The sequence below is a fragment of the Typopeltis vanoorti genome, chromosome 7 (genome assembly GCF_054136105.1).
Source record: "Typopeltis vanoorti isolate ZY-2024b chromosome 7, IOZ_Tvanoo_1.0, whole genome shotgun sequence".
NCBI classification, from domain to species: domain Eukaryota; kingdom Metazoa; phylum Arthropoda; class Arachnida; order Uropygi; family Thelyphonidae; genus Typopeltis; species Typopeltis vanoorti.
The window spans coordinates 35397873-35419555 of NC_143555.1; the positions used below are offsets into that span (position 1 = coordinate 35397873).

The window sequence follows — 21683 nt, forward strand, 5'->3', positions numbered from 1 at the left end:
GTCCCCCAACCATTCCAGACACCCAACATACAATGCCCCCTATTTCCTTTTGCCAGGATGAGATCAGAAAAATACTGTCCAAATTAGACATACACAAAAAAAGTCTCCTTGCCCTGATGGCATTCCCCCAATTGCTCTGAAAGTTTGTGCTCCAGAACTGACCCCAATCCTATGTCACCTATATATACTCTCTTACTCCTCTGGAATCCATCCCACAAACTGGAAATTGGCCTGTATTCAGCCCATTCCCAAGAAGGGTGACAAGCCACTGCCATCCAATTACCACCCTATCTCGCTTACCTCAGTCCTGTCAAAAGTAATGGAAAAAATTATCAATTCCCAACTCCTACACTATCTTGAAGACACTCACCAAATAAATGGCCACAAGTATGGATTCCATGACTGCCGATCGACAGGAAATCCACTCACATATGTCATCCATTTCTGGACAAATGCTATGGAGAGGTTTGGCAAATCTCAAGTGGTTGCACTAGATATCTCCAAAGCCTTTGACTGGGTCTGGCACAAAGGCCTACTAGGCAAACTACCATCATTCGGTCTGACCCAAGACTTCTGTAGTTGGATTGCCAACTTTCTGTCTGGACGCACACTGCGTGTGATGGTGGACGGCTCCCTATCCTCTCACCACTCAATGCTGGGGTCCCACAAGGTTCTGTCCTCTCACCAACCCTCTTCCTGCTACATATCAATGACCTACTGCAATTGACCTCCAACCCAATACAGAGTTTTGCATTTGATAAGCATTACCCTTCACAACTCACCTCAACCTACAGAACATCAACCACCACCACCCTCAACTCCGATCTCCAAGCCATCCTACAATGGGGTTCGGATAACCTCATAAATTTGAATGTCAATAAAACCCAGTTCTGTACTATTTCCCATAAAAAAGAACCATTTTTTCCCAGTATCCTTTTTGACGATACCCAAATTTCCAGACAGTTTGAGATCTTGCTTCTTCGAATCACCCTCATATCAAACCTCTCCTGGCATAAACATATCACAACCATTGCATCCTTAGTCTCAAAAAAACTAGGATTTCTCTTTCGCTCAAGACGTTACTTCACCCCCTAACAGCTACTAACATTATACAAATCACAAATCTGCACAGCTATTGAATACTGCTCCCACATATAGGGTGGGGCCCCAAAAAGCTCTCTCAAAATGCTCGACTCAATACATAGGAGAGCAATTAGACTTATCAATGATCCATCCCTTACCAATTCTCTCCTCCCACTTGCACACAGACGTATGGTCTCTGCAGTATGTATATTCTATAAATATTTCCATGGGAAATGCTCATCCAAAATAACATCAATAATTCCTCCACTCAGTACAAAGCTCACTGGAACACGTGTAGCTGCTGCACAACATCTCTTCACAGTACACCTAGAAACAAACAGAACAAGTTTCTTTTCCTCTTCCTTCATCCCTGCAACTGCTGCACTGTGGAACAGTCTCCTCCCACCTGCTGTGTTTTCCAAGGAATACAATTCAAATGTAAATAAATTCCTCCTTTCCCAACCCACTACCCATACATGGTACTAATGTACTATAGGTTGGCCAACTAACCTCCTGTGTATGGGCTCAACATAAAAAAATAAAATTAAAAAAATCCTAAAGACCTCTTCATTGTTTTTATCCCCCTCATACTCTTGCATAGATGACTCAGCAATTCATTTCTATGGAAAGTCAAGCCTAGCAGATATTCCTTTGGATACCCTTTCACATAGGATTAAAATGGAAGGAAACAGCTGTTTTCTTCCATTTTAAATACAAATTAATGTATAACTATATTAATTTGCCAGAGATCTGGGAGTTAGTCATGCTAAGACCACATTTAGCTCATTTTCTTTGAACTACTCTATTTTATCCAGCCACTGGAGATGATAAGCCATGATATGACATTATATGGCAACATTAAGTTGCTAACTGTGTGTGCTTTACAATTGTTATTTGTGGTCTGAAACTGATAGTTGGAAATCAAGAAAATAGCATAATTCAATAAATTATTTCTTTATTTTATCTCTGGTTCATCAGGAAGCACTGATATGTGTAAAATTACATGGATAAAGCCAAAAAGGTTGAGATTTTTATGAAGAGCACTATAGTTCATCATAGTTCTTGGGAAAGCAATAGAAATATCAAAATGATTTTTTTAATATATATTTCTGTTCTTTATTAAGAACTGTTCCGATTTTGACAAACCTCTATGATTTGTTATCACCAGGACAACATCACCCAAACAACAGGCGTGTTTCAGCATATGCATTTAAATAAGATTAGTTTTAAGTTCCAAATGACGGGCTATTGCTGACAGTATTGAAGCACTTTACTAGACATTTAATAGAGACAAAGTACAATGTTTTAAATAATGGCTTCACACATATAAGAGAAAACTAAATAGAATTTATTATCCTATATATTTCACTCAATATGTCATGAACTTTATTCAGGAAGAAGGCAGAAGAAATAATAGGATCAGCATACCCTACCTTAAAGGAACATCTGAACAAATAGCAATGACCCTGTGAAGATATAATCTGCCTGGAAGTTATCATCTATCTCTTACTGTGACATACCTTATCACCTCTATCCTTGCCTGGTGTTTATCAAATACCTTGTTTTTGTTATCTTTGCTATGTTGAACAGACTCTCTCAGTTCTGCTACTATTAAAAAACAAGATCAACACTATTTAAGATTTTTGGAATCTAAAGTTTACATCTTGCCTCTCATGTCATCAACACTATACATAGAGTTCACTGGAACCATACAAAGATGCTCCACTACAATAAATTCAAATTTGATCATCTATTTTTTGAATCATATGAAGCCCTGCACCACCATCCTGATCATAATTGGACAGAATGTATGCCTATCTCTAAGTTTTGGGAAGTGATTGCTGTTAATGGTTTAAAATTTTTTAATTTAATTAATTAATTATACATCTATACCCACATATATGAATTGTAATAATGTTTCCTCCTACTGTACAGCTGCGATCAAGACATGCGATATTATATGCATTCTTATATTCCAAATTTAGATGTTGTTGGCAGTTCTTCTGCCTTCTCCCTGAATGAAGCTTATGAAATATTAAGCAAAATATATAGGAGTAATAAATTCTATTTAGTTTTCCCTTGCATGTGCGAAGCAGTTATTTAAAAGATTATAGTGAAACATTGTGTGTTGTGCTAATGGCAATGATGTAATATTTTCCAGCTTTACAAATTAGTAGGTGAAAGCATATTCTTTAATTCATAACAGGTTTAGGATGGATGACTAATCAAACTTAAATTTAAGCCCTAATTGCTAAGCACAATCTGTTAGGAATCCTGATTTTTCCACAGTGTGGCTGGAGGTGTAGTTTTTATTTTTATATGACTCACCAGTAGATAGCTGCGATTTTTAGGGGATGTTTGTACTGCACACTGTTCTACAGATGAACCTGGAAGTTTCTTCCAGGTTTCAGCAGCAACATCAAACTATCTTGGTTTTTTTCTATGGTGATGACAACAAAGAAGAGAAGTATTGCTGAAAAGATCACTTAAAGAATTATGTGCATTTTCATATATCAAATTCTTAAATAAACATGTGAGTCATCACAGACACTGTTTTCATCATATGTATATACACTGTAATACATTAATTTTCAATTTAGATTCAAGAATGGATAATGGCAGATTTTTTTTCCTTTATTTTCATCATAAGTATAGTGTATTTATCAGCAAAATTTGACAATGATAATTTTCATTAGACTGTATGGAAATTAATAATATTTGATTGGGATCTCTATTAAATTTTGTCAAGTTATTTTAACTTTGGTTTCTGACTATTTTAGTGGCAAAACTATACAAAACAAAATTATTCATATATAGTACATATGACAAAAAACAGCACTATGTTCAGATATTGCAATAGCGAATATATATATATATATATATATATATATATATATATATATATATATATATATATATATATATGCTATTATGACATTTGTTATTATCTGTTTACTTTCTTTTTTTATTTTATAACTATCTGATTATTTCCATCTTTCATTTTTATCTCTAACTATTACATATCATAAAACCAAACTTAATAAAAAAAAATCCTTACTGCCTTTCAATATATGTCTTTGTAGCCATGATTTTTTTAGCAGCATTCATATATCCTTCTTCTCCATGAAACATCAAAGTTGCCCAAGTGGCTGCAATAATTCCACCTGCTCGACTACCTAAAATTAATAAATGTGAGATCAATCGAGGCTTCTTTAATATTGTAAAAACCAAAATTCAAATTTGAAGAGTTATGCTTGGCCTCATTTTGAATCTGTTGTGCATTACAACCTCCATTATACCATGGCCTAATACAATCAGATGGTAGTTCATAGGATATAGCTTCTCCTAGTACAAAAACCAAACCTAAAGATAAACACATGAACTGGTTTTTCAACCATGCAAGGTTAGAATTTATTATAAGGTTTAGTGGAATGAAAAACAGCACAAATAAGTAATTCAATTTTTTAGTCAATCCTATATTTCATCTCAATCCTACAAACATTGAAATCTGATATGTTATTTATTACTAAACTTCAAATGGTATTCTCTGTGATTATATCTCACATTAACTTTCCTTCATTAATGCATGTATGATGCCTTTGTACGAAGGGACATTATGTATTTATCATGTTTGATATCCCATACCAAAGGTTACCTAACTGGAATCCCCTTTATAATGCTCTGTTTTAGCTCAAGATTTCATTACCTTCCCTTTTCCATCTGCTCAGACCAAGCTAGAAAAGAAGCCAAAATGTTTGCTATCAGTAATGATTTAACGAATTGTTCAATAACTCACCAGAATTCTAGATAATCATTTTCCAACCACCGTGCAACTTTTTTTTAACAATCTCTCCCTCCAAATACAATGTTGATGTTAGCTCTCCACTTGGAAAGTCTGACCATGATCTTGTCTATGTCTCTCCTTTTTTACAAATCATCCTCCAGTCATTCTCAGCCTTGTATCCTGTGGTACTACAATGGTCTGATTACTGCTTCCACTCTTCTGATCCTAGCGCTTGCTCTGATCTCATAACAGACATTATTCTCACTGGGATAAGTACATTTATTCTCCACTACATTCAAATACTTCTACTATTTTCTAAGCTCTGGTTCGCCAACAACTACGTCAAAGCATAAATCATAAATCAAAATCCTTTTCTTTTTTTTTTTTTTAATAGTTACAGAGCGATCGGCATTTATTATAATAAATTATGCAGACAACTAATGTGTTATTAGCAATGACTTCAATTTAATATAAATTTGGCTTATATTAAATTGAAGTTATTACTATAACATGGTAGTTGTCTCCATAGTTTATTAGAATCAAAGTCTAAATCAAAAAAAATCAAATCCAAAGCATTTGTTAGGGCCAAACGCATTAGGCTTGTTTCCTGCTCAAACAGCAGTTGAACTTTCTGGTTCTTCTCCAAGGCATAAGCTGTGGTTTACAGCCTCTGCACTTCCATGTTTCCACCTCTATCTCTCATATCCTGATAGTACAATGGTAAGATCAGCTAAAGACCTCTAAGCATCAATTACCCCCCCCCCCCAACTCTTGTATAGATGATTAAGGCAATTTTCTTCCCACTTCCTTCTATCCAATGTATACTTCCCCTGATCACTTACCAGGACTTTAGAAAAATACTAAAATACCCTTGATACTAATCAGTCACCGAACCCAGATGGTATTCTTCCAGTTGCAATAATAACTTATGTTCAAGAAGTAATACCCATCCTGTATAACCACTTCAAGCTCCCCTCCATGTGGGGCACCTGTTCGTGGTGGAGGGGCTCCCAGTGATGGTACTGGCCCTTTTCATTCTTCCTCTTTTTCCTTGCTTTTCTTCCCGTATTCTTTGTTCTACTTCTCCTGAGTCTGTCTCACTATCCTTTTTCCAGACAACCATCACTGGGATCCAACACCTTGCCGCCGTGTTTGCCATACAGTGCGACCCATGGACATCCGAAAAGGGGGGGATCTTGGTAGTCTAGTCTTGCACTACTTTGGCCCCCTGCTTCGGCAAGATGGGAGGTCCTGGATGGCCCAGCCAGGATCAATTGGCTAGTGGGCTTGCCTGCAAGGGCCAACAGTGTTGCAATAAGTCTCTCATCCCATGGTCCAGGGTCAGAATCCTAGACCTGCTGCAGTGCTGGTATAGCATCCAGGGTAGCCCTGGCGTTCCACTCCTGAGCGCAGTCTTTGCTTGCTAGGTAGTGGGCGTCCATGTGTGGTTCCATGGTGGGCAGGGAGCTCTGGAGCTGAACTAAAAACTCCTTAAATATGAATCCTTCATCCTCGAATGTTTCAGGAACCCTAACAAAGTCCCAACCAAGTACTGATACTGTAGATACAGTATATGGAAACAGAAGCAAGAAACAAAAGATATCGGATACTAACATAAATGTACCAGCCTTTTAATCATTCATGCAACAGGTGAAAATCCAGTTGGGAAAACGTCACCCTTCTTTATCCAAAAAGGTTTAGGACTGGCAGGACCTCCCAAAACTGTCAAGAAATTGCATTCTGGTGATGATATCCTCATGGAAACAATGTGTAAACAACATTCCGAAAACCACTGAGAGCAACGACAACGTGTGGAATACAAATTGCAGTAACACCTCACAGAACACTCAATTCCAGTAGAGGAGATATGTTCAGAGCTTAAAGATCAAGGAGTGACGGGTGTGATGTGCATCCTGATACATAGGGATGGTCGCCTGGTCTAAACCAAGAACATCATCCATACTTTTGATACACCTAGGCCTCCGACATCTATAAAAGCAGGGTATCTCAGCTGTCCTGTTAAAATGTATATCCCTAACCTGCTGAGATGCTTTAAATGTCAAAGATATGGACATGCCCAAACTGCCTGTCGTGGTTCTACTACCTGGGCCCGATGTGGTAGTAAAGAACATGATAATAAATCTTGCTGTGAAAAAAAAAAAAAAAGCTAAATGTGTCAACTGTCAGGGAGATCATCCAGCTTACTATCATGCATGTCAGAAATGGAAAGGTGAAAAAGAGATACAAAAAATTAAAACAGAACAAAACATAACATATCAGGATGCAAAAAGAAAGCTGGCCACCATTACACCTGTTCTACGATCCTCTTATGCTGAAAAAGTAACAATTAGAAAAGTGCCAACAGCAACTCAAACATGTATGTCTATTCCACCATCTGATAATTTCACCATACTTGAACTTTATGATCGCAAGTGCTTCTCTGTTGAGCGCATTAATCACAAGACCTATGGCCTTGCTCCAGAGACAACTAAAAAAATTGTCCCATTTGATGAAAACTCACCTCTCCAAAAAATTATGGCGAAGATATCACACAAATATAAACCACCAGACACTTGCACAGAAAAAATGGATACCTCGGTACCTACTGAAAGCAAACTAAACCTACCAACTGACCCTAACACATTTGATGTTTTGAACACTCTACCAGAGGAAGAGATGGACACTGGCCATCCATACTTCCCTAAAACAATGGATAAATATAAATCTGACAAAGGTAAGCCCTTAACCTCCTGAAAACCAGACAAGTCAATAAAATCAAGACAATAGGAAAATTTTTATAATGGAACTGTCGTGGGATTCGCCAGAATATTGACGATATCAAGATCTTGTTGCAGAAACACAAACCTTTCTGTTTCTGTCTACAGGAAACGTACTTAAGACCCAATGAGGACCGTACCTTTAGGAATTTCACTGTTGTACATAAGGACAGAACAGGTGGTCATACTCATGGAGGAGTAGCTATCCTAGTGGGCAGTCATATTCCTTTTCATCAGGTTCAACTTCATACTTCTCTGGAAACAGTAGCGATTCGCTTCTCCGTGGGATTTCTTATTATGGTATGTTCAATTTATTTATCACCAAATGCCGAGTTAAATGAAATTCATCTTGATAACCTTATCTCATAACTGCCTGAACCCATACTTTTGATGGGTGACTTTAATGGTCACAATACTCTATGGAGTAGTGCCAACACTAATAGACGAGGTTGAATCACTGAAAGAATTCTTGATAATAATAACCTCTCCCCTTTAAATAATAAACTCAATACTTTCTTCCATATGCCTACCCATTCATATTCTGAAATCGATCTTACAATCTGCTCCCCTTCTATTCTTCCACTACTCACGTGGGACGTTGAAGAGAATATATATGGAAGTGATCACTTTCCTGTTCTCTGCACAATGTCTTCACAGAAACCATGTTCACCCACACGGATACCTATATGGAAAATTGACCAGGCTGACTGGAACACTTTCTCTCATCTTGCAAAATTTAATGCCGATGCCATCAGTCAAACACCTATCAATGAAGTAGTAAAATATGTAACAGGATGCATTGTTCAGGCAGCAACAGCCTCCACTCCAAAAACATCATCTCGGTTTCCAATCTATCCAAAGCCTTGGTAGAACCCAGAATGTCAGACAGCCAAAAATGATCAACAGAGAGCTTGGGACATATTTTGTAGATACCCCCACCACATCAAACTTAATAGCTTTCAAGCATGCTCGAGCCAAAGCACGTTATGTAAGATGTCAGAGTCAAAAACAATCATGGATCCAATTTACTACATCAATTAATCAAATGACCAGTCCAAAAATTGTATGGGATAAAATCCAGAAAATGAAAGGCAGATATAGAATATATTGTTTGTCTACCTTAGACCATAATGGAAGTGTTATTGCTGATCCCAAAGCTATTGAAATACTTTGGGAGAAACTTTTGCTAGAATCTCAGCAACATCTTCATATTCTCCTGACTTTTTAATACCAAAAGAGCAGCAAGAGAAACAAAGGCTTAATTTTTCTACCAACATTCTTCAGTCATATAATCAGCCATTTGATGATAAAACTAAATGTTTTTTCATTATGAAATGATAAAACATCTACCATCATCCTCTATGGATCTTCTTCTTCTCTTATTATACAATAGAATATAGAATACTTGCAGAGGAAGAGTTTCCAAATTCTTGGCATAAGTCAATTGTCATTGCTACCTCAAAACCAGGAAAAGATCCAACACAAGCAAATAATTATCGACCCATTGCTCTGACCAGCTGTCTTTGTAAGATACTAGAGAAAATGATTAATGCCAGACTTCTCTGGTATTTAGAAAGCAACAGTCTTCTCTTCAGTACACAATGTGGTTTCCGTAGACATCGATCAACTTTAGACCATTTGTTCGTTTAGAAACTTGTATAAGAGATGCATTTCTGAAGCGAGAGCATCTTATCTCAGTTTTTTTTTGACATGGAAAAAGCGTATGACACAGCCTGGAGATATGGCATATTAAAAGACCTCTATAACCTAGATCTCAAAGGACACCTCCCTATATTTATTAAAAACTTTCTGTCCAGGCAAACTTTCCAAGTCAGAGTGGGAAATATGCTATCTCGACCATATCATCAAGAACAGGGTGTTCTCTAAGGTCTTAAGTGTGACACTTTTTTGCTATTAAAATTAACTCAATCATTGAACAGCTTCCTCCCACTATAAACAATGCTCTATATGTTGATGACTTCACAATTTACTGTCACTCACATAACATGAGGGTAACTGAAAGACAACTTCAGCAAGCGATTGATCATGTAGGTTCTTAATAATGGATTTAGGTTTTCAACAGAAGTGTCTGTGTACACTTCTGTCGAAAATGCACTCATCACCCAGATCCTCAACTAAGAATGGGACATACTGTTATTCCAGTAGCTACAGAAACCAGTTCTTGGGACTCATCTTTGACAGAAAATTTACATTTCTGGCACACATTCGTCAACTAAGAGAAAAGTGCAAGAGAATTTTGAACCTCCTTTGCACTCTATCCTCTACTGAGTGGGGGTGCTGATCAAGCTTCGTTGCTCCATCTTTATCGTGCACTTATATGTTCAAAGCTGGATTATGGGTCCCAAGTCTATGGTCTGCAAGACAGAGTAACCTACGATGGTTGGATTCCATCCATCATCAGGGTATACGGATAGCTACTGGTGCCTTTCACACATCACCCACTCAAAGTCTCTATGTTTAAGCAAATGAACCGGCTCTATCACTTCGACGGAAGCAGTTATCTCTTAATTATGCCCTAAAAATAAAATCTCTCCCAGATCATCCTACATGGAATAGTATCTTCTCTCTGCATTGGGAAGCTCAGTATCACACACATCAAACTGCTATACATCCTTTTGGTATGCATGTTAAAGAAACTGTGCAAGCTGCTAGTATAAATGTTGACAACATTAGCTATACTAAACATAACTCCATGGCAGGTTTGCACACCATCCTGCAACCCCTCACTTTGCTAGTTACAGAAATCTTATACTTCATCATCCATTTACCTGCAATTGTTTAATGCACACAGAGCAGCACATGCTGATTTCTTACCAATCTATACTGATGGTTCAAGAACTAATGCCTCTATTGGCCTGCTGCTGTGTTTCCTGACATTATTATCTCAAATCAGATCTCACCAGACTGCAGTAATTATACAGCAGAGTTACATGTCATTCAGATTGCACTTGTGCATATAAAAGAAAACTGTTACCAAAAGTGTATAATTTATACAGACTCATTGAGCTCTTTACAGGCTATCTCCTCTCCTATGTATAATCCACATCCAGTACTTTATGAGGTGCTACACCTGTTTCACAAAATGAAAATCCTTAATTCTGATGTTCAGTTTTGCTGGGGATTCCCAGCCACATCGGAATTAAAGGAAATGAGGCTGCAGATGCATCTGCTAAATCAGCTTATACCTTCTCCACATACTGTTTGACAGTTCCATATACAGACTACAGACAGCTTATAAGATCAAAGCTAATTGTTCAGTGGGAGTCAACATGACAAGAAGCATTAACAAACAAATTATATAGCATTAAACCTGAAATTAAACACTGGCATTCTAGTCAACGTAAAAAGAGAAGGGAGGAGGTTGTTCTTGCTAGGAGCCGTATAGGTCACAGTCACCTTATGCATTCTCATTTACTGAGAGCTGACGACCCTCCCATACGTGAAAAATGCAACACACATCTCACTATTTATCATATTCTGGTAGATTGTCAAAAATTTACACGAGAGAGGAATGAAATTTTCACCTATCTAACCAAGCCATATACACGCAGGGAAATGCTAGCCGACTCAGGGAAATTGCATGATGTTTTTAATTTTTTAGAAAGAATTAATTTGTACAAACACATTTGACTATAAATTTGTTTATATGTAAATACTGTCTTGCTTAACTTAACTTTTACACATACATATTATTCATTAGGTTAAATCTGATCAATTATGTATTACCGTAGGCCTTGAACTTGTATATTTGTGTCACCCTGCTGTAATTTTGTTAATATGTAATTACCATAATGCTAAACCTATGCATATATGCTGTATAATAATTCCTTTCTAACTCTTCAAGTATTAGTATAATAATGTTTGTTGTAATCTTACTATATGTAGATACTGCTTTCCTTGACTTGTTTTGTATACACATGTTAACCCGTACTGTTATCTATTTATGTACTACTGAAACCTCTGCAGTAATTTTGTTTATATGTAGATACTGCATTGCTTAACATAAATTTTGTGTATACATCTTATTTACTACTTTATTTTTCGAATAATCATGTAGTGCTGTAGGACACCTTGTTATTTGTGTATCTTCTAGTAATTCTGTATATATGTGTATTGCTATATTCTGTTTATACTACATTGCTAAATTTAATTTTCATCCATGCATATTGTATAATAATCCCTTTTTGCCTATTTTTGTGCTGCTGTAAAAGCATCTATTATAATTTTACATATATGTAGATACCGCATTCCTTGGCTTGGCTTAGTGTTTTGTATTTTGTGCATTAACTTATATTGTTAACTATTTTTGCACTACTGTAATAACCTCTGACCGTGTGTGTTGCTGTTCCCTCTGCAGCAGTTCTGTTTATCTATAGATGCTGCTTTGTGGAACTAGATTCTTGTACAGACATATTGTTTACAATTTTCTGTAAATGCTAATGTTGTAACCTTTAGTATGGCACAGTATGACCTGTGTTGTCTTTGTGTCAAATAAACTGTAAACCAACCAACCACTTCATGCTGATCTGAAATCTGTCCAACTGTATGCAACAGCTAGCATTTCTCTAGCGTATTCCCAAAAAGGGGGATAAAAGTCAGACATCAAATGACTGCTCTGCCTTCAATATGTTTGAAAATGACAGAAAAGGTCAGCAACAGTCAACTGCTACACTTCTTGGAGACTCATTAGTTTACTGAGGGATCACAAATATGCATTCTGTCATTCTCGCCCCACAGTGGATATATATCCTAGCTAACTTCACGCAAGTTTGGACAGATATAGAAAAAGTTTAGAGAGAAACTCAAGCAGTTGATCTTGATATTTCTAAGGCATTTGATCGAGTCTGACACTGCAGCCTTCTCACCAAGCTACCACCTTATGGTGTTACTTCCACCTTTTGTGAAGTGGATTACCTTTGTTTTGTCTCTCATTGTGCATCACGGCAGATGATTTCATCACATTTTTCAATCAATGCTGGGTAACCTAAGCTCTATGCTTTATACATCTTATACATCAGTGATCTTCTCTCTCTCTTTCTGATATCCAATCCTATTCATAGCTTTTCTGATGAGAGTGCTCTATATTCCTGTTTTGTAATTCTTAAAACTTTGTAATACTCAGGTGATTTAGACTGCAAGATCCTCTATCAATGTCTTACACATTGATCTCCTTGGCATTCTTACATCCTAGAGTGAGATGAGGATAAAGTGGAGAGTTTTAATTCATTCTTAAAAAATTATGGAAACAACTACCGTGTTATAGTAAAACTTCAGTTCAATATAAATCAAAATAATGATGACCTTAATGTGAAGGTCAAAAACGTTGAGTGATTATTTGGTTTATATTAAACTGAAGTTTAATATAACATAGTAGTTGTTTCCATAATTTTTTAAGAATGAATTAAAACTCTCCACTTTATCCTCTCCTCACCTCACTCTAGGATGTAAGAATGCCAAGGAGATCAATGTGTAAGACATTGATCACCATATAACTATGAAGGGATGGAGATTTAATGTTACCGCAATGAAATTCTGTGTCACTTCTCAGATGAAACACAATGCTTTGCTCTCCCTCATTTCTAAGTTTCTAAGATGTAGGTTACTAGTTGGATGTGTGTTTCAAATCACCGTGGAGATTATATTTATAAGGAGAACATTAACTGTATTTCTCCCCCCCCCCCCCCCAGGATGTAAATTTTTATTTCTTCAAAGGATATGTTAACAGATCTGCTGGCCTATCTAAAGTAGGCAAATATACAGGCATATTGAATTTTATTATATTCCAAAATGCTCAAAAGGAAAAAGCTACTTCATCCATTCTCTGAAGGAGAATGCATGAAGAATGGGTGCCATACTGTTGGGTAGATGATGGTGACTGTTTATATAAGTACATTCGAGTGTATGCAAGTTAACTGGTCATTTGGTATTTGGTATTAGTATATGTAATGGGTTCAGGAGAGAAAACAGTTGTTTTATTGTGAAATGTATTTTGGATGGTGGCTAAACATGTATATTTGCCTTATCCTCTTGGATGTAGAGTACTAGTTGGATGTGTGTTTCAAATCACCATGGAGATTATATTTATAAGGAGAACATTAACTGTATTCCCCCCCCCCAGATGTGCCTCGTATATAGGGAATGGATGGGAACAGTTTTGTTGCGACTATATGTTACGTGTGGAAGAAGAGCTACACATACCAGCCACTGAATTAGAAACTTTTATTTAATACAGTGGTTTCGTATGCAACTGCCAATACCAATGCTCTTCAATTCCCAGCATATGGTTCAGTGATATCTATGGGTTGGGAACAGCCTTCGTTAATTAGGCTTTGGTGAATTACTCATACAAACATTTCTGTCTATTCATACAAGCCTTCTCAGATGACAGCAATCTCAATCCTGACAGAGTCTTAGGACTGCAGTTATGTCTTATAGATGAGAAAAATGGGTTATTTTTCCACTGATTAAACAACTGGGATAGCTTACCTTTTCAGAAAACAGTGAGCACTACTATTTTCAAAATTGCAGCTCCAGCCAGATGGACATCCACAGCAAGCTCTTTATTGAATTCCAAACGAACCTTTGTTTTTCCCCATTGTTTCCCATTCTTAAACAGTTGCCTAGAACAAGTGGTGATTCAAGTGACCAAGAATTTTGCATATATGCTGCATAATTGACATTTACAAGGGTGGTCTGAAAGGTTCTTGGCCTCAACCATAGATGGCAACACTATTAGCAAGATTTTTTTTTTCTAAGTTGGTACATCTGTCATAAACATCCTTTTGTGAAATTGCAACTCGTTCTATCAAGTAGTTTTTTTATACAGCTGTCTGAAGCAAAAGTGCTGTCTGTATCCCTTGAAATGGATAAAATTGAGTATCATGTGGTTAAAAAATTCTTTGTAAAAGAAGGTTTAACACCAAAAGAAATTCATTCGAAGTTCATAAAAGTTTATGGGCACTCTTCACCCTTGTTTTCGACAATTATGAAATGGGCTGCCGAGTTTAAACGCAGCAGTACCAGCCTTGAAGTTGATCCATGTGAAGGACGTCCAAAAAGTGTAACAACATCAGAAATCATTCATCAGTGCATGATATGGTATTGGATGACCAACGAATCAAAGTGTGTGAAATTGTAGAGACTATTGGTGTTTCAAAAGAACATGTAGGATATATTTTGCATGAAGAACTACAAATGAAAAAGCTTTGCGCAAGATGGGTGCTGTGCTTGCTTGCAGCATTTTAACAAGAATAAAACTGATTTTGTGCATTGATTTATTACTATGGATGAGACTTGAATTTACCATTACACACCAGAATCCAAACAGCAGTTATAACAGTGGACAGAAGCCGGTTGTTCAGCACCAAAGAAGACAAAGTCGGTTCTATCAGCAGGAAAGGTCATGGCATTGGTGTTTTGGGATGCTAAAGGTATTTTGTTTATTAATTATCTTGAAAAGGGTAAAACAATAACCAGGGAATATTATTAAAGCGTGGCATCCATCTTGCATAAAGCTTTTTCATTTGTAGTTCTTCATGCAAAATATATCCTACACGTTCTTTTGAAACACCAATAGTCTCTGCAATTTCATACACTTTCATTCATCGGTCATTCAATACCATATCATGCACTGATGAATGATTTCTGGTGTTAATGAAAGGGATACAAATCCTTTGATGTTTATCTGCCAGTAAGCGAAACTTTAAGAACTAGGACTAAGAGCTATGAGTTTCATACCGAAAAACTATTGGCAAATCCAAGTGTAAGTAACCACTTGGTAGTACAACACCAAGGCAACTCGTATCAAAGGTGGAGCAAGCTCCCTCACTATTCCTTGATATTTTTCTCATAATGTAAAAACACAGCCCCTAGGGGATATAATACATTATGAGGAGAGGTTACTACCCAGACTGGTTTCAACCTTTTTTGAGGTCTCATCAGTGAGTAGGTAGACCTGGAAGATAACAAGATTTAAGTGAAAAGAACTTACATACCTTCACTATACGAATGCCATAAAGGTGTGCCTGTATATTATATTATAACATAGAATAAAAGGCAAAAGGCTATTTTTCTGGCAACCTTAATAATAATGAAGGGGATACAAATCCTTTGATGTTTATTTGCCAGTAAGCAAAACTCTAAGAACTAGGACTAAGATCTATGAGTTTCATACCGAAAAACTATTGGAAAATCCAAGTGTAAGTAACCACTTGGTAATACAACACCAAGGCAACTCATATCACAGGTGGAGCAAGCTCCCTCACTATCCTTGATATTTTCTCATAATGTAAAAACACAGCCCCTAGGGGATGTAATACTGTAATTACATTATGAGGAGAAGTCACTACCCAGACCGGTTTCAACCTTTTTTGAGATCTCATCAGTGAGTAGGTAGACCTGGAAGATAACAAGATAATAAAAATTAATTAAATATTTAGAAACTACATCAAAGCTAAATTCTATTTAAGATAACATGGGAGACACATTCTTTCATATAGTTTTTTTACAGTAACAATGATGTCCTATTTTTTTACCATGACAATTGTTATATTAGATTTAAGATTCTGGATTATCTACAGTCCTGTTTATAGTTAGCTCTTAGGCAGAAAGGTTCTGTGGGTAAAATATGTGCCTTCCATCTTGGGATTTTTAGACCATCATCATTATTGTTCAGATTGGAGCGGTTGATAAGAATCTTACAGGTTTCCTTAAATTTGCGTTCATAAACGTCGGGAATTAAAATAGTTATTTATAACACGTTGTAAAGTCCATAATTTCTAAAATGAATGCTGATCACCATGGATCAGCATTCATTTTAGTGTATGTTGTTATGTCAGTTTCAGATATTGTGAAATTCGGTTGAAGAGAATTAGCATTTCGACTCAACAATTGTCAGCTTCCCTTTGTAGTTGTAATTGCACAATCTTTTGTTAATACCGTACTAATCATATGCATGTCTTCATAGTTACTCTATCTTTACTGGCCTACCACTGCTGTCTGTTTTGTGCTCTGCTTTCACTTCTCATTAGTCATTCGTGAAGGACTGTTCATTAAGTATCACAAGTCTTGTAAATTACTGGTACTTTTTGCTTGAAATAATGGGAAAGATGATGATGTTATTTGGGTAGATGACTTTGATGATGCACACAAGGAAACCACTTTCAAGGCCAGAAGTAGTAATAGGGAATAGGAGATTCTTGATAAGTCATACCCATTTTTAGTTTTTTCCTGTAAACTCTAGTTTCTGAATTTTTTTGGGAAAAAAAAAGGGCGAGTTATATTCAAGTAAATACAGTATAAACTAGTCAGAGGTTGTTATCAGGCTGACACAGAAGAGATTTTTGCATACAATGGGAAGGGGTAGAACAAGTGGCCATCACTGGACACTGTATAAGGAGGGTTTGAGCACAGTAGTGATAAGAAGGTTCTTTGCATGGAGAGTGGTTGGTGAGTGGAATGTATTGCTCGAGCGTGTTGTCAATGTAGACACATTGAATCAGTTTAAGGCACAGTTGGATTAGCGTTGTATGCAATAGTGTGTACCTCCCACGATGAGTCTGACTCCATGGAGGTCAGATGTTAATAATAATAATAATAATGCCACACATTCTCAGAGATAACAAAATTACTGTAGGGCAGTTCACAGGGTTAAGCAGAATAAGAGGACTGAACTTTCTGAGAATGGTTCAACATCAAGAGCACAGCATGTATGTCTGAGGGAATGATGATGGTGTATATACTGAAACAGCTGAGGAGGAGTACTTCCCAAATTTGGAGTGTCACGTACCCAAATTTGGTGAGGTTTGAAAAGTTTTTCAAGGCTGAGGCAGATTCAAGGAATAGCCCCTCAAATTTGTGTTTGCTGAGTGACCTTCTTCCAACATATCCTGTGGGGAGTGTTCAAAGCATGGTCAGCAAATCTTGGGTAGCTGTAATGGTGGAACTGGATGTAGTCCTTGTATTCAGAAATTCTGATTTTGGCTGTAGAACAGCTTGCAAAATGAAAGAGACCTAGATACATGGCAGGTCTAGGGAATGTGGTTGATTGGCAGAGCCTCAGATCCTCAGCCCAATTGCCAAGACCACCCAATGTAGTCCACTAGGGTGCCATTTAAGACTCTAGGCCCAACTTAAGCTGCCTTTCTTTATCCACATTTACCTTTATCCTCATCTGCCTGCGTGCACTTATTATTCCTTTTGTGATTGCTGATGATTGTAATGTAATGTTGCCAAAATATAGGAAAGTATTAATTAAAGATATTTTAATTAATATTTTAGTATAAATTGTTATTCTCTGAAAAATAAGTTTTGGCTAACCAATGTATGAGCCTAACTACCAGAATTACTATTATCCACAAAGATCACATGCAAGGCCCATCAAGATAGCAAGTTTAAGTTGAAGATTCCGGGCAACTGAGTAGATTAGCCTTTAAACACTGTCAGGGTAATAATGTAATCCCGAATTGTGTGAAATCAAAACACTGGTTTACCTCTCCAAAGGTTGTCCACATTTACATGATTACTAGTTTCACTATTTTACTGGAAGAGATTGCTGCCACTCACGTTCCCCTGGCCAACACTAATGAAACTATCCATGCATTACAAAAGGGGCTTGATGCAATGATGAATATCAATTAATCTTTGGACAATCACAAACATATCAGCAGATAAAGAATTTCAAAAAGTAAGATGACAGCACATCAAGAAATATGAAAATCTACTAAAGTAATCAGCTTTTAAGCCTCAACTACCTCCTAACACAGTAGTAAACTTATCGTCCTTCAGCCGGAAGAAGTCAGCACTAGCACCTAACAATATTCCTGCAGAAGAATAACAATCGAAGTAGAATGAGGTATCATCAGCTTTCCCAACCATATTGGCAACAACATCAGACTGGATGTAGCCAGTGTATTCACCTATGCAAGCTAAACCACTAAAAAGCAACCTTTCAAGAAAAGAATTTGAAGCTCTACAAGAAATTAAAAACAACAGAATAGTAATTACCAAAGCAGATAAGGAACCAATCAGATTACACAGGTAAGCTTGCCTCCTTACTTCAAGATCATTCTACCTATAGACTATGATCCCACCAATACACAGATCAGAACACTGAAAAGGCTCCTTAAAAAGGTTCTCTTGGCCTGTGGAAGTCACAAACCAACTAAAATCATATAATTCTAGACCTCCCCCCCCTTCCCCAGATATATGGACTACCAAAAACCCATAAACAAAATGTACCATTACATCCCATTGTGGATGGCACTGATTCACCCACATACAAATTTATCAAACATTTAGCTGAAGTGCTCACACAATATACTAGCAGCACACCTTTCCACATAAAAAACTGTCAAGACCACCCAATCTAGCCTACTAGCGGGCACCTCAGCCAGCATAGAAAACCCCACACTCCAATACACTGACATAATGGTGAGTTTTGATGTCTCCTCTTTATTCACTAATGTCCGACTCAAAGACATCTCAGACCTCATTCAAGCCATATCTCCTCCTGATATGTCAGCCCTGTTTCAGTTCACCATGAAATCAGGCTATTTTGTTTGGCAAGGAAATCCACTTTCTCCACCTCTGGCCAATTTAGCCACATGGCCTAGATACATTCCACATTTTCGTAACACATCTAAACAATCAACACTCCAGGATCCAGTTTAGCTTAGAAAAGGAAAACAACAATAATCTCCTATTCCTAGATAGTGATTACATGCTAGTCTGATGAATCATTTACCAACTGTCAAACCATACCCCCCCTTCCCAACAATATGGAATTATGAAAAGCCTAACAGGATAAAATTAATCAGTTCTGATAACAGTTCCCTATCTACTGAACTTGACTATATTTTCAACATTTTCTTAGCTAATGGCTACAATCTTCCCCAAAAAATATTAAACCTTACAATTGCAATCTGCCTTCCCCTCCCCTTCTGAGCAGAGATTAATCAGGATCTATCATCATTCCATATATCTGGGGCATATTTGAAAAACTAGCAAAAATCCTAAGGAAATTCAACCTTACAACCACTTCCAGACACAAAAAAATTTGGCATCCCTTATTCACTCCACCAAAGACCAGCCACATTCCCTATCAGATCCCTTGCAGTTGCAAACTGTCCTATTATGGCCAAACAGGCAGAACAGCCAACATCAGAAATTCTGAACACAAGGCCTACATCCAGTTCCACTTACAGCTACTCATGACTTGAGTGGACACCAAGCACAAGATAAACTGGAAGAAGGCCACTTGATTACACCACAGTAAACACAAAAATGAAAGGCTATTCCTCGAATCTGCCTCAGCCCTGAAAAACTTTCCAAACCTAAAAACTGTTGCATAAGAATGCTCTAAATTTGGTAAGCACTCATCCTTAGGTCTTCAGCCAAACTGTCAAGACCACCCAATCTAGCCTACTAGCGGGCATCCTTCAGCACTCTAGGCCCGACTCTGATTGCATTTCTTTAGCCTCATTTGCCCAGTGTTAGTGCCTGCATGAATCATTGTTTTTGTGATCCCTGATGATGGAAATGTACCATTTTTGAAATATAGGAAAGTATTAATTAAAGTGATGCCCAAAGCTCTAGAGCAGGGATGTCAAACTGGCAGCCCAAAAAGCAATTTCTTGTGGCCCATGATGCCTCAAGGAAAGATTAAAAAAAAAAAAGAATGGTTGCTTTTTATAATAAAACAGAAATACCATATTTATTCGAATATAACTCGCTCTCGCATATGACTCACACCCCTGTACCCTCATTTTACTTTATGAAAAAAATAAAATAAATTAAAAAGTTTTGCATATACATTGCACACAAAAATAAATTTTAACCACTTTCATGTCAGGGTGATAACTCGCTCCCCACGGTAAACAACATGCCCTCCCCAACTGCCACTATATTGCAAATGCAAGAAAAACAAGTAGTTCTGAATAAAGTACAGAGACATTTGCTGTCTGTGTAATATATTTCTCAACATGTATAATATATATCTTTAGTGCGATTAGAGACAACTGGATAAAAATGACACTAACTAATGAATCACATGTACACCTTCCACATTAACCATGCTGTTTAGACTCAAGCAAAACCATATGTTGCACCAGCAAACATAGTATCTAACTAAAAACTATTGTTTTTAATTAGATGTGTGTGAGTGCGCTCACTAATTCAAACACAAAGCTGCAATAAAATTCGTCAATAAACGTGCTAAAACTAAGACATAGAGTAAATGTTGTTGTGACAGTTTCAGATATTATGGAATTTGGTTGAAGAGAATTAGTATTTCAACTCAAAAATGTCAGCTCGACTTTGTATTATGGTAATGCGATCTTTTGTTAATACTGCTCGAATCATATGCACATCTTCATAGCTGTTCTATCTCTATTGGCCTACTCATTAGACATTTGTGAAGGGTGTTCATTACATATCTAAAATCTTGTAAATTACTTGTAATTTTTACTTTGAATAATGGGAAAGAAGATGACTTTGACAATGCATACATGGAAGGCCAGAAATAGCTATAATGAACAGGAGATTCTTGGTAAGTCATCTCCATTTTCAATTTTTTTTCCTGAAAACTTTAGTTTCTAAAAATCCCTACATATATCTCACACCATGATTTTTTAGCTTTAATTTTTGGGGAAAAAAGCGCAAGTTATATTCGAGTAAATATGGCATCGATTTATTCGTTTTCATATGACGATTATAGTTACAATATGGATGCAACGACCTGCTATAATATAATTGCAATAATAAAAATTTATATCGCAATTTCAATGTTAGATCCGATCCTAATCAATCGTAAACTATATTTATGCTTTCAATGTTAATTTATAGCATGCTGCTGGTAGCGTGCTGAAAAAGTTGAATTCTATTGGCTACCAGCTATTCATTCACGTGATGCACAGCATACGCACTCATGTGAATCCAGCTGTGTGTTTATAATTGCCTGCTACAGTCAATTAGTGATCACTGAAGTCAGTGCGGCAAACACAATTCAACGACAACCTAGC

The 21683-nt window shown here is 36.9% G+C and overlaps 1 protein-coding gene across 2 annotated transcripts in view; it reads right to left on the reverse strand.

Moving 5' to 3' along the window:
• Positions 1-21683, reverse strand: part of Sply (Sphingosine-1-phosphate lyase) — a 467659-nt gene that overhangs the window by 45410 nt on the left and 400566 nt on the right. For both annotated transcript variants that reach the window (XM_090395209.1, XM_090395208.1), the window contains exon 12: positions 4142-4259. In XM_090395209.1, the coding sequence (XP_090251335.1) occupies positions 4142-4259 (118 nt within the window). The remainder of the gene's footprint in view (positions 1-4141; positions 4260-21683) is intronic.